Source organism: Condylostylus longicornis, unplaced genomic scaffold (assembly GCF_029603195.1).
Source record: "Condylostylus longicornis isolate FDR11 unplaced genomic scaffold, ASM2960319v2 ptg000040l, whole genome shotgun sequence".
NCBI classification, from domain to species: domain Eukaryota; kingdom Metazoa; phylum Arthropoda; class Insecta; order Diptera; family Dolichopodidae; genus Condylostylus; species Condylostylus longicornis.
The window spans coordinates 7,619,050-7,633,168 of NW_026578009.1; the positions used below are offsets into that span (position 1 = coordinate 7,619,050).

The following is a 14,119-nucleotide window of genomic DNA, read 5'->3' on the forward strand; positions in this document are numbered from 1 at the left end:
GGAATTTGACACCGTTTAGGAATTGCGAAGCAATTTAGCCTAAAGTCAAAATGATTTTTACCTCAATTTTCTTATTATTTACACAAACAATCATACAAGTACATCAGAGAATCAAATAACTGTATAGGTTTTCAACTTGAATGGTATACACTCTAGTACTACCCATTGAGCATTTCAAATGAAAGCATTGGGAAACATTAAATGTAATTGTAAATTGTTGAAAATACATTGAAAGTTCATGGTTACACAGGAAGCAATTTAATGAGAGTGTAAAATTTTTAATATAAACGGTTTTAATAAAGAATAAGTTGGTATTTATTAATGATATTGAAGGTACTGTTAATTTTACATACTTATGTATGTTGAAAAAATATTACGAAGATACAAACAAGGAAATGTTAACTCTCATATACAAACAATTTTTTCATCAAAATTCAAGAAATGATATAGGTATAGGAATTTGTTAAGTTTTGGTCTAAAATCTGTTATATACTAAGGTCTAAAATTAAGACTCCTCCACCAAATTTGGCTCCAATTTTGAGCCAAATAATTTTACATGTGACTTAACATAATTGCTATTTATTATTATGCAGCAAATTTTCACTATAAATAATCAACACTTCTGACGGGAAGTTCCACCCCCATTTCCAAAAGAAAAATAATTTTTCTGGCAATAAGAGCCACTGTTTTCAGGAAGTTTTATTGTATCAACAGTGTTTGTAAATCTAATTTTTTTGTAAATATATTGTAGACAATACTGTAATGATATGTCCAAATAGCTAGTGTACCACAGTTTTACCTTAACAAATATTGTCAAAAATTTTTATTTGAATTTCAAAAAATGAAATATTTTTTTAAAATTAAATAAAATTTCACTAAAAATTATTAGAAATCTGTTAGCAATAATAATTATTTAAAAGGTTCTTCCTTACTTGATACACTTGAGAAAAACACCGAGAAAATTTTATTAAAAAAAAAAAAACATGAGATAAGAAAGGGACCATTTGGTTTCTTAGAATATGAAACTATAACTCTGTAAAAATGGCCTTGCTTCGAAACAAATCAAAAATTCTAGTCATTACATCAGGGACCTTTTCGACATTGATAATATTTAAGAGTTCTCACATTTTTTGCCTTAATGTATTTTGCCACAATATTTATTTTCTTTGGAGATTTTTAGAATTTAATTAATTCTTACTTTTTATATTCTGTGAATAATAATAATAGGATACTATTTGAATTACATTGTAGAAGCTTGAATGCCCTAATTAAATACCAGAAATTCATAAATTGAAATAATTCAATAATATGAACAAATTTTTAATTTTTCAACTCGCCATATTATCTAATATCGAATGAAATTTTCACTCCCATATGTGAAATTCTAAATTACGCTTATTAAAAATTCTATACTATCCACCTTTGTTATATAGAATATCGGATCTTTTCTAATTTCATATACATGAAATTTATTCCATTAGTAATGACTTTCCTCTATCATATAAATTAAAAGCATATAGTTGTGTTGTCTAAAACAAAATACATGTGGGTATACTTTCAACTATTCAACATTAATTAAATTTTATTAAAGTGATTATGATCTATTCCCTTTTATACTAAATTTAGATTTTGTATGTACATAGGCTATGGTGTAAAGAAAATCGATAAAAATCACAATTACTTATTGTCTTATTAGAAAATTTCAAGATATTTAAAAGCTTTTCTTCTACATTAAGTAAAGGAAGGGAAACTAAAAGAAATTTTTGTTCTAGACACACAAACACATCTATATAATTAATAATATCTTACATACTATTGTTATAATTTTTTTTCTATTAAGTGTATTGTTCTGTTTTTGAAATTTTGTAGACTTTTTTTTTTCTAAAATTTTCTTTAAAAAGACATCATTAATTTTAAACGGTAATTTTAATATGTGGTTGTGTAGATATGCATAAGTAGATTCCGAAAGTGTCTATGTATTAACTACATGTATGTATATGGATGGATTTAATATTTACATTTGAAAAAAACGATTATTTAATTGTTTTATTTTTGAAATCAGGTCAGACACATAATTGTTAGGCGTGTGCTAACAGGGACTAATATAGACCTTTGGACTAATGACTATTTCGTTTTTCTCCAAATTTAGATTTTTTTTTATTTATAGTATATTATAACAGTATTGTTATATTTGAATGACTGGCTTTAATTAAAATATATTGAGAAGCAAAAGGATTTCATGTGATTAATTTGAATGTTAAGAAATTAAAATAACGATAAATGAATAACTTATGATATTCACGACCTTTTTTGAAAATCGTTAAAGTTGAATACATTAAAATAAACTTATTCATTCAATATTAATTACAGATCATGTTTTAAATAATTTCATTGTACAACCAAATGCTCTTAATACAATAATATTAATTAGATAATACAAAGCTTAATTATAATTGAAATTAAATAAAAATTTACTAAAACACGATGCCTTACGAGAAAATAACAATCCTGTATATGAAAGTTTAAAAAAAAATTTCAAATTCTTATATAGAACACTTCTGATTTCTTCTTCGCGTTTTGGCACAATAAAAACTTTTCTAATTTGCAATCAAGTTTCGGTAGAATCTTCAATTGGAAAAAAAAATGCGAGATTATCGGGTTTTGACATTTTAATTTACATATAATTTCGTTTTCTAATCATTTTTAGTATTTGACGAATGTTGAGTCCAATGTTTTAAAATAAATTAATTGCCCATTCGCGATGACTTGGTTGAATTCCGTTCCAGTTTTGAGCTATAGCAATATGATATAGAAATTTAAATGTGTTACAAAATCTAAGCTTTTCAAAATCTAAAATCTAAAAAATGCCAGTAAGCTTTTAATTAACATATACCTACAAAAAAGTTAATTTTTCCGAGCTCTGATATTCCTCAAGAAATTTATAACTTCATTATTTTAACACCATGAATTTATATATTAAATTTCAAAGAAAATAGCCTTTGTATGAACAAAAATGTAAATTTGGTCCGTAGTTATTGTTAAGTCACTGGTACCTGATCTCTTCCAAAATTTGCGTTTTTTCTCGTACTGTTAGATGAAACTTATATATAAAATTCCAAATTAATCTTTTGAATATTTTCTTAAAAATGATTACAAATGTAAAACCGGTCTGTAAAAAGGTCCATAGTTTCCGACGACTAACATATCCCAAAAGTTGAGCAATTCATCTCATAGCCAAAATAAACTCATATATTTTCGTTCAGCCGAATTTGAGATATACATGTGCATACACAGACCGACAGATAGGCAGACAAACATCTCTCTAAAAATGATTTATTTACGCTTCTTTTATACCATGGAGAAGTGTGTTTCCACCGAAAACTTGGTATAAAATCTGCGAAATTGGTGTGAACTTCCCTTATTGTATGCAATAAGTCGAATATTAAATAAATTAAATACCTATATGCACCGATAAATATGCAATTTATTTTTTTCTTAAAAAATTTTTGAAATGTAATACAGAAATTGTTAGAACAGCTATTCAAAACAAATTGTACGCGTAATGATTTTTACATACTTATTTTATGCAACTGTTATATAAATATATGCATATTTTCGCAGAATTCAGGACATTAAGAGAATGCAACTGTAATATGAATAAAATTTTTATTTTCAATTTTCATTTGATTTTCAGTTTAGATTTTGTTACTAGATTTGATAAAATGCTAATAATTGCAATAAAATATTAATATTAAAGCAGTAATGAAATATTAATTATATATATATATATATATATTATTATTTTAAATAATTATTTAAATTTTTATTATTCACACACACTAATTAAAAGAAGTTAAGACAAAATATTCCGAATTTTTAAGAAAATTTTTAAATTTTTTTTTCATTTGCCATGCTTTTGCGTTAATTTTTAATAATGAAGTCAACTGGCATGACGTTTGCGTTCATGTACTTTGTGTTTCAAAATGTTATTAATTGCGAACAAAATCTTTTTAAAATATTTATTTCAACATTTTCCAATTAAGCGCTTATTGCAATAATTATTGCACTTTATAGCAAAATAGTTACAAAATTGGTTTTGTTGTGCACATTCTCATAAATGCCAAGTTAATCTTCATTATTATCGTGCGCTACTTTTAAAATATAAAATTTTAATCTTCAGTAAATTATTTTTAATAGCTTTTTTACGTTATAATTAAGTGTTAAAAGTTAAATACTTATTAAATTCTATATGATTGCATGACATTAAACAAATTATAGTACAAAAAAAAATTAGAAAAAAATTTCAATATTAAATTCACATTTGCATATTTTGTAATATTTTTCAATAATAAATTGAACAATGAATGAATCGCAATATTCAACGCTGTTAAATTAATAAAAACAAAATTGTATAGAATTTTTTTCATTGCATATTTGAAGAAAAAAAAATACAATGTTCAAAATGTAAATGATATTTGAAATGAATCATGGCTACAAGTATTTTGTTTTTTGAAAAGCTTTAATTGTTGTAGTACTTGAATATGTTAAAATATTAATATGTTTGTAGTATTAGGGATTAAATAGTATTAGGAATTTAAGTTATGAACTTTATTTTCTAAATTATTTTTAATAAAATCGAACCATCAATGGTCACCCCATCAGGTTGGAAAATGGTAAAGTGACCAATTTTATCAAAGCAAACAATAACTAATTAAAATATTTCACAGTTAAATAACAAATATTTCCAGCGCAAAATATTTATTGGAATACTATTTTAAATAATTCCAAAATACTCATATGACTTCATATAATTCCTGAGAATCAATCTATAGTGCAAAGTATTCCCTAATAGTTCTCGCTTGAAGCTGATTCTATAGGCCATCCCTGGAAACTTGATGGTTTTGCCTCGAAAACATGTTTATTTTCTGAATTTGGACTCAGAATAATTAATGATTTTAACAGTTTCACGGAATTATACTCGTAATTTACATAGTCAAAGCAATAATTTTTACTCACTTATATTTGAGATGACTCAAATTTAAGTAATTTTTTAACAAAAGGTACATAGTAACGTTTTGCTTTTTAGGACTCTCCATTTCGAGTTATGAGACTTCAAGGCTGGAACTACTTAAAACCGTTCAATCCTTACATTTTTCTGATAACTCGAGAAATATAGCAGCGGAAACCAAAACAGTGTACTCATTTTAAAGCTAATGAAATTCTACTGAGAATTAAGTTGATTTTACCTGTTAGAATTCTTCCCGATTTAATATTAATAATATAAAAATTCAACAATTTTTAGAAATTTCAATTTTGAGGCGCCATAACTCGAGGAGGAAACAAAATTTCGCTAGGGGTTTTTTTTTGGCTAGATGCACTCTATCACCATAACTCGGGAGCACCATCAAATCTGAGACACCCTGTACAGAAGCCAAACTGTAGATAGTATATAAGTTTAGATATTTCCATTTTCTGCAGTTCAATTATTCGTACATGGCACCGAGTACCTGACACCCGCCTGCAAAACTGGCGCTTAGAAAGAAATTTTGCTCCCTTAGAAAATAGCCAAGTAATATATGCAGTTTTGAATAAATGCATAGAACTATTACATTTTGGACTTATCAATAAAATTTGAATGCAATGCAATACTCAATATTAAAAATTTATAATAAAAGAAAGAATTCACAGAAATTCAATCAAATAAACAACTACGAGCGGGTATAAATATGAAGTTTCTTTTGAGGTTGCTACTATTAAACCTGGTCATTTAATTTTTTAATTATAAAAAAAGAAAAATAACACTAAAGGTCTACTTACAATTGGTTGTACCACAAGAACCGCATAAATGTAGTCTTCCACATTATTTTTAGCAGATATTTCTTGTTTTCTCTGGTATTTTTCTTTAATTTTAAATTCATTTTTTCAAATTCCAATTATTGTCTTTAACCAAACTTAATATTATATTAAACATAATACTTTCATAAACATGAATTTGTTCAGTTTAAGTTTAGTAACAAAACCAGTAGCACAATAGTTTTTTTAATTACAGACTGCATTGCATACAATAGGGGGGGGGGGGGGTTTCGCACTTCGAGTTTTCCATAGAAATACATTTCTGCATGCTAGAGAAACATAAAAAATTTTTAAGAAAATTTACGCCTGTCTGTCAGTCTGCCTCCTGTATCTAAAGTTATTCTTAACCAATTTTTACAAAAAATTATAGCTCGGTTTATTTTATGAATGCAATGGCAGATGAGCTTTTGGGAAAGGTCAGGTCTCAGAAATTAGACGTTTACTACGAGCCAAATATATATTTTTCTCATATGCAGAGAGATGATTAACCAATTCTCTTGAAATTCAATATTTCCACTTTAGTTATTAAAAGAACTAATCAGCAATTTTTTCAAGAATTTCGAGGTTCAGTGGAAAGAGAACTTTCACTAGGTTCCAATTTAACATTCATTGCAATATCTAAGGGAATAATCGAGAAAGTTAATTTAAAATTTGAGTTAAGGCACATAACGAAAATAATAGGGAAACTTTGCAAGGACATTATACGACAAAAGGTCATCATTTTTCTAGGCTTATAACTAAGGCCAGTCAATACCTTTCATTGAATTAGAAATAAATGTTTAAAGAATATTTTCTTAGTGCTATACAACACTTTTACAATGCTATCGATAATGTGCTGATCACATCAGATTATATTTTACTACCATTAATATTTTTGTAATTCAAATTGTGGTAACACAATGTGCTTTATTTCTTTAACAGGATACACGTACAGATTTTAATAATAATATAAATTAATATAGTGGTTTTGTTGTCTTCATAACCTAGTACTTAGTCCTCAAAGAATATGAAGAATTTTTGAAATTTTAAAGTGAAATGATGCAATTCTACAAACTTCATCAAATACAAAATATATGCGTAAACCAAGATTTTCAATTACTATTTATTGCGAAATTGTAATATATACTATCTTGCACGTAAGCGTGCGGTTTACAACTAATAAGCAACTATAGTTCTAAAAGCATTTTAATTTAATAGTGTTCTTATGTAACCGACTAAAAAAATTTATTGCTTTTGCATTTAATGTAGGTTTTGAGTAATGAAGTGTTTATGTATATACATGCATATATTATGTGCTTATATATGTGAGGATTTCGCAATAAATTCTTGAAATTTTAAAACATTGTTTTTTATAAATAAAACGGAACTTTCACAAATTATATAAGAAGAATTAAATCCAATAATTCTGACATTAATTACAAAAGTTGATTTTGAGAAAATAGTTAATATTTCTCAATCATATTTTCTCTATTGCAGTGTCTAAGCATAAAAACTGGATTAACCTAAATTTTTAGAAAAGTTTGGCACTATTGAAATCACAAGATCTGTAATGAATCTGTATTTAACATTAGTTCCTGCATATGGTTTTAAGATAAATGAAGCGTTTTTGAATTACAAAAATTCCGGTAGAAATGTACGAATAAGTGACCCAATATTAAAATAATCACCAAAGCAACATTTACTATAATAGAATTTGAAAGTATACATGATAAAGATTGTGTACATACATTTTTTCATTTAAAAGTATACATTTTTTCCGTGTTTTCCATTAAATTACCCTATATAAAGTAAACACAATTCATGATGTAAAAATACTTCTAATTGGAATAAAAATTTTAGCTCTTACTAAACTTATTTTAAATTTAGCATAAATTGCATAAAAATTACCCGAAAATTATTTAATCCTTTTGAACTTTAAAATACATTGTATATGTACAACATGTATACAGGTTCATTTCCATATTAATTACTGCGTACCAAGAAATTGATTAAGAATTTCAAAGATAGTTAGGATATTTATGTAAAACTATGTAATATTTTTATGCGAAATGAAAAAGATTAAATCCAATGGCTATATTAATGGGAAAATTCTGTATTCTAAAATTATATGATAATGAATAAGAAATCTGTTCCAGCCTTTATGTACCACGCAGACTGAAATATAATTAATATTTTTCACTTAATTACTAATCTTGCAAATTTAATTTTATGTAGACAATTAACGTTGTAATTTATTTTTGATTTTTTAACCTCTTTTTTTAGAAAGTTCCTGGCGAAATAAATTTATCTGTCGGCGGTGCATTATTATAAATTTTTAGTTTTCATCCGCCAAATACTTACATATAAGCAATATGATCGCAGGAGATTTTAAAAAATTTTCAAGTAAAAATACTATTAAATGTAAGTATTATAAATGAATGAAATTTTTTCTTAAATATTTGGGTGAAAGTAAGAAAATTACATATCGTCATAAGTAAATGATAAACAATTAATTTCATTTTAACAAGAAATATGCGAAAATATTCCTCATGATTTCTGCATATGTCTGTAGCTCGGTTAATGGAGCGTCAACCTAGAAAGCATTGCGTTTTTGGTTCGAGTCTAGTTTAATTAAATATTTTTTTTTTAATTTTTTGTCTTGTCTTGTTCCTTTTTTCACGTTATCCATCGTATGAAACAAGATGCTTAAGGCCTTCCGTAGCTTTCTGGAAGCTTTAAAGATATATAAGGTGACTGACAAAAACGATTCATACTAGTTTTTAAAGCTTTATTTAAAAACGAGAAAAAATGCCCTTACGAATTTACTATCCTATGTGCGAATAAAGATGTCATAGCTGACTGTGGGACAGACTATGACTTTAAGCTGCCATATTACTATATTAATTTATGCATAATTTCTTTGTTTTCAATATTTTCTAAAATATGGCCAAACTACTTTCGGAGTTGCATGGCAGCTACCAGAAGGAGCCAAGCAATTTCAATGGCTTTTATCAAACACATTGGCCCTACTAATTTAATATTAATCAAATACATTGGCCCTTCTAGTAATAGCTCGGGTGAAATTTCAATATCACAACTTTTATAGTTTTTAAAATATAGTCAAATAAATTTTGAAGTTGTATAGCAGCTACCCGAACCCATGCTCGGATGATATCCAATTTAAATAGGGTTCTGGCACTTACAACAATGAAAATTTGGTGAACTTAGCTCAATTAGTTTTTGAGTTATCGTTGTGACGGACGGATAGACAAATCTAAATCAATTCAGAATTTGACGCTGATCAAAAACATACACTTGAGTCTATATCTAAGACAGTTATTTCTTAGCGTTTCAAACGGTAAGGCAAATTTAGTATACCCTTCGAATATACGTTCGTACGGGTATAAAAAATAAAAACAGCATAATTTAAAAAATAAATACTCCTAAAAAGAATTTTAAGTACTCTTTGTTAGCTCAATCAAAATTTAAGCTTTGTATTTTTTAAAACTCCTTGTTGGCAGTTGAAGTTTTCAAATTGTTACCAAAATGGCTACCAACACTTAAACTATAGTACATACTTTAAAATTTATACGAATTTTATTATTATTGTATTGGAAATATTACTCTTACTAAGTCTATTAATTTAAATTTCATAAAACCTCACAAACTAGTTATAGAAATCAATAAATAAACTGCAAATCACAAAATCATTGAAACAAACCGGACGTTTCATTTGTACTACTTCCTTTTAAATTTTAATAAGTAATATTAAGAATGAATAAAAGTGTTATTACAATTATTTTGAAAATACCTCCATTCCTATGCGAGCATATAAAACTTAACTTACTTATAATTACAGTCATTACTAAAAAGAATTTATGAGAAATTAAGAAATTTGAAATTTACTCACAACTCCATGTTATAATTTATTATAAATAAAATTTTTAATCCTACAATATAAACTTAATATGTCATCCAAAAATTGAATAAATTGAACGAGATTAAAATTACTTTTGTTAATTTACTATAAACTTGAAGAAGCTATGAATAATTAATTATATTCATCCAAGCTCCAAATAAATAATTCCTTCAAGCCTAACCTGTCTAACCTGTGTATATGATATGGAATGGATTTGGCTGATTTTCTATATCTATGGATGTAATTTTGTATAGAATATCATAAATTTCTTTAATTCATAATGTTAATTAATTCAATGGAATCATAATGAGGTATTACCAGAACATACGAATCACGAATACTTAATGATTTATATACCATTTCAAGAAACAAAATATACTTATTTTCAAAGATAATTGATGCCTTGATAAACATAGGTATATTAAAGAATTTTTAATATCCAAAGAATAAATCGAAACGGAAAATGACCAACTAACAAAGTATATAATATCGCGGAGAGAAACAAATTATAATTTATTTTAGGTAAATGAAAATTATAAAATTCTTTTAGTATGTACATAAATAAAATGAAAATAAAATGAAAGACCATCAGACCAGGTGCTTAATGTAATTAAATACACATAATTCGTTTACAGAATATAAACTTAATCTTAAAACTCACAAGTAGTATAAGCATAAATTTATAGCTTGTAGTTGCGAGATTATTCAGTTAGCGAAGTAAGCGAAGATAAGTAAAAATAACAAAGTATAAGCAGAGTATTTTTAAAAGATTCTTGGTTTTATTTGAGAATCTTAATTTTTCTTCCATTATAGACATTAAATTAATTTAAAATAATATTTTTACTGAATTTAATTATTTTTAATTAATTTTCATTGTTTATTAAATGAATAAAGCCTTTATTATTTTGGATGATTCATCCATAAAATACACAAAAATATAATATTTTTTTGTATATGGGTACACTTGTACAATATCGACTAAAGTTTCCCAGAATAACTTTAGAGATGGCTTGAGAACAAGTGAAACTGTTAGGGTCTGTGTGTTACCTAGTGTTCAATTTAAATTTTTGCTTATATTTTAAGAACTTAATATCAGTTTTACCGTATAATAATTACCCGTATAACAATTAATTTTTTATGGATAACTCTTTATTTCAACTAAAAACAAAAATAACATACCAAAATGTTATTTAAGAGATAATTTACAAATTGCCTTAAATGCCAGACTTTAAATAGCTATATACTTATATTTATCAATCCCTTCATTTAGATTTCATTAGATTTATATTGTTGATAAACATAATATTGGAATCACAAAATTTTCTTGATTACAAATCCTACAATACACTTTTTTGCAGCACAAAATTTTTAAAAGCATTAAAATTATAGGTTACGCATCCAAGAGTTTTAAAAAGCGCATAATTATTTTCACCTACGTTACAACTGAATTTGTCGAAAATAATTTTCGTTCTTTATTATTTTCTTGACTGTGCCAGTCATATTGATAGCAAACAACCAAATTATAAAATAATTGTGTGAAATAATATCCATTGACCGTATATACAGTTGAATTATAAGAATTCAAATATTTTTAATAAAAAGTTAATTTATTCAAAATGATAACACTTCCTTTACTAACGCGATTATTAAATTTTACAATTTTTCTTAATACCAACAAATAATTAATATTTATTGCTAACTACATACTTCTAGTAATTTAATAAAGCTTTAAAGAATTATTGTACCTAATAAGTATATAGATACGAAATAATTGTATTATTTACCTTACTTTGTTCAGCAGTTACCGCTGTTACTGATGTTGGCCCACCACCATAATCAATTGTTAACATACAATCATTATATCCACTTTCTGTTTTAATAAAAGCTGCTGCTGGAGCTGCTGCTACAATTGTTGCTGCTGATGATGTATCACAAAATTGTCCAACACTTATTTGACCGTCTCTATACCAAGGATACATAATTTTTTAAACATTAATCGCAAATAAAAAATTTTTCGTTATAGCACTAAGTATTTTTTTTTTTCAAAAAAAAAAAAATTTTTTTTCTTTATTTTTTACGATTTTTTTACTTTTAATTCTAATTAAATTATATATAATACTTTTATATAAAAAAAAAATAAATATTTATTTTTAAATTTCAAAAGGGCAAATAATATTATTTTTCAAAGATATATTTCAAAAATGGTTTTAATACACTATTTTTCTTTTACTGAAATTCAAAAAAAAAATAAACTAATTCTCAAATACTTTACTTAAATCAATTAATTTCTTTAACTTACAATCACTTAATAGCATTTATCCATAATTTTTATTATAAGAATAATATTCTTACAAATAAAACTCAAATTCTCACACTTAACAAAATAATTAATAATTTTATAGTTAAAAATATATTATTAGTTGTATGTCATAAACACAATTATGGTAATAATTATAATTGAAATTAGTATTGTTATACCTATCTTGGAACAAATTGAAAATAGTGTATAAAAGTTATTTATGTAAAATTAAAGGTTATTTTATATAACTGTTGTATAAACTTTTATATAATGATAATAAATTGAGTTTATTGTAAATAAAATGTAAATGAGGATTTTTTAATAATAATTGTTCAAATATATTGTAATTATTACTTTATATTTTATAAAACGAAGGTATTACGGGCAACCTTTTACTTTTTATGCTAATTTTCACTTTGATCTTTACTAATTTTCACTTTCAATTCTTGTATAATTTATATTTTAATCATTATTTTTAATTATTATTGTTAATTATTATTTAAAATTCACAGGTTTCTTATTCGTATGAAAATTTTAATTAATAAATTAAAAATTAATTAATAAAAATATTTTTGTCAATATATTTTCTAATTGAAAATTAAATTCTCGTTATTATTTTCGTAATTATTCTTAATTAAATTAAATATAATTTCTTCTTAATTATTTTCAAGATTATTAATTCACTTTTAAATATAATTGGTTTATTATTTTCCTTCTTTCTGATTAAATTATAATATTTTTGAATTAAATTTTTTTTTTCTATTATTAAATTATTTTATAATTTTATTATTCTATAATATTTCACACTTTTGTAAGAACAACAAATTTGTATAAAAAAAAAAACACAAAATTCCTTGAGTACTACTAAAAAATCAAATTAATTATCATTAAAAAAAAAGACACCGTTAAATTTATTTTTAAATTAATAAGAAAAAATTCTAAAGGTTTTTATAACAAAATTGTTTATATTTTTTTTACAATTTAATATTTTTATTTTTATTATTATTGTTACAAGTGTTTTTTTTTTTTTATTTTTCCTTATACAAAATTCTATTTAATACTGCAGGGAACCCTATACATATATCGTTTTTTTTTTATTATTACTTTTTATTCTTGTATTGTTTTTTTTTTCTTTATTATTCGGTTATCACTCGCCAAAAACGGGTCTCTCTCCAATTACAATTATTTTCATTTCTTATTATACTTTTATTATCATTGTGATTTTTTTGTTTCATTGCGTTCATTTCATTAATATAGAACATTAAAGAAACGAAATACACAACACACCAAAAAAAAAAAACAAAATACACAATTTTTCGTCCGTTCACATCAATTCAAGACGCGCGAATGAATCCACCTTGAAGAAGAAGTTGGAAAAAATTTTCATATTATAAAAAGTAAAAAAATTTTACTCTTAAAAATTTTTAATACTTGGGGGCCCTAACCAGGATTTCAATACAGAAAAAACATATACATATATTTTTATGTATTAAAGTTAAATATGAAATAATACAACAGTAATGAAAAAAAAACTATCAAAATAAAAAAAACTATTAATGTAAAAGAAACATAAAATACAAATACTATTACAACTACTTAATACAATTTGAAAAAAAAAGAGAGAAACATGAGAAAAAACTCCATATGAATAAAGTAAATTTAAACTGCCACAAGACAAAACGAGTTAAATAACAATGTTCAGCAAATATATGTATATATAAATAAATGTAGGTATGTATACAAACAAACATATACATACATACGTGTAAACAGAAAAAAATAGCATAAAAATAGTAAACATAATAAGATGAAAAAAAAATATTTAACATAACAGTTGGCACAATACGGCAATATCCAAATAAATTCAAAATAAAAACACTCACTCATACTAAAAAAAAAACGAAATAAAATTAAAAATTAGATACTAAGATTGCTCCAACAAACAGCAACAAAAAGCAAGGATTGAAAATTACAAAAAAAAAATAAAAAAGAAAATTTATAACAAATACCAGCAGCAGAAACAGTAGCAATAACGGCAACAATTTCTAAGTATAACAAAAAAAGAAATC

The 14,119-nt window shown here is 24.8% G+C and overlaps 1 protein-coding gene across 3 annotated transcripts in view; it reads right to left on the reverse strand.

Annotated features, from left to right (window-relative positions):
* LOC129609563 (zinc finger protein rotund) overlaps positions 1 to 11,813 on the reverse strand; it is a 143,158-nt gene extending 131,345 nt beyond the window's left edge. For all 3 annotated transcript variants that reach the window (XM_055521544.1, XM_055521546.1, XM_055521543.1), the window contains exon 1: positions 11,536 to 11,813. In XM_055521544.1, coding sequence (XP_055377519.1) covers positions 11,536 to 11,730 — 195 coding nt within the window. In that variant the 5' untranslated portion in view covers positions 11,731 to 11,813. The remainder of the gene's footprint in view (positions 1 to 11,535) is intronic.
* Positions 11,814 to 14,119: the final 2,306 nt, after the last annotated feature.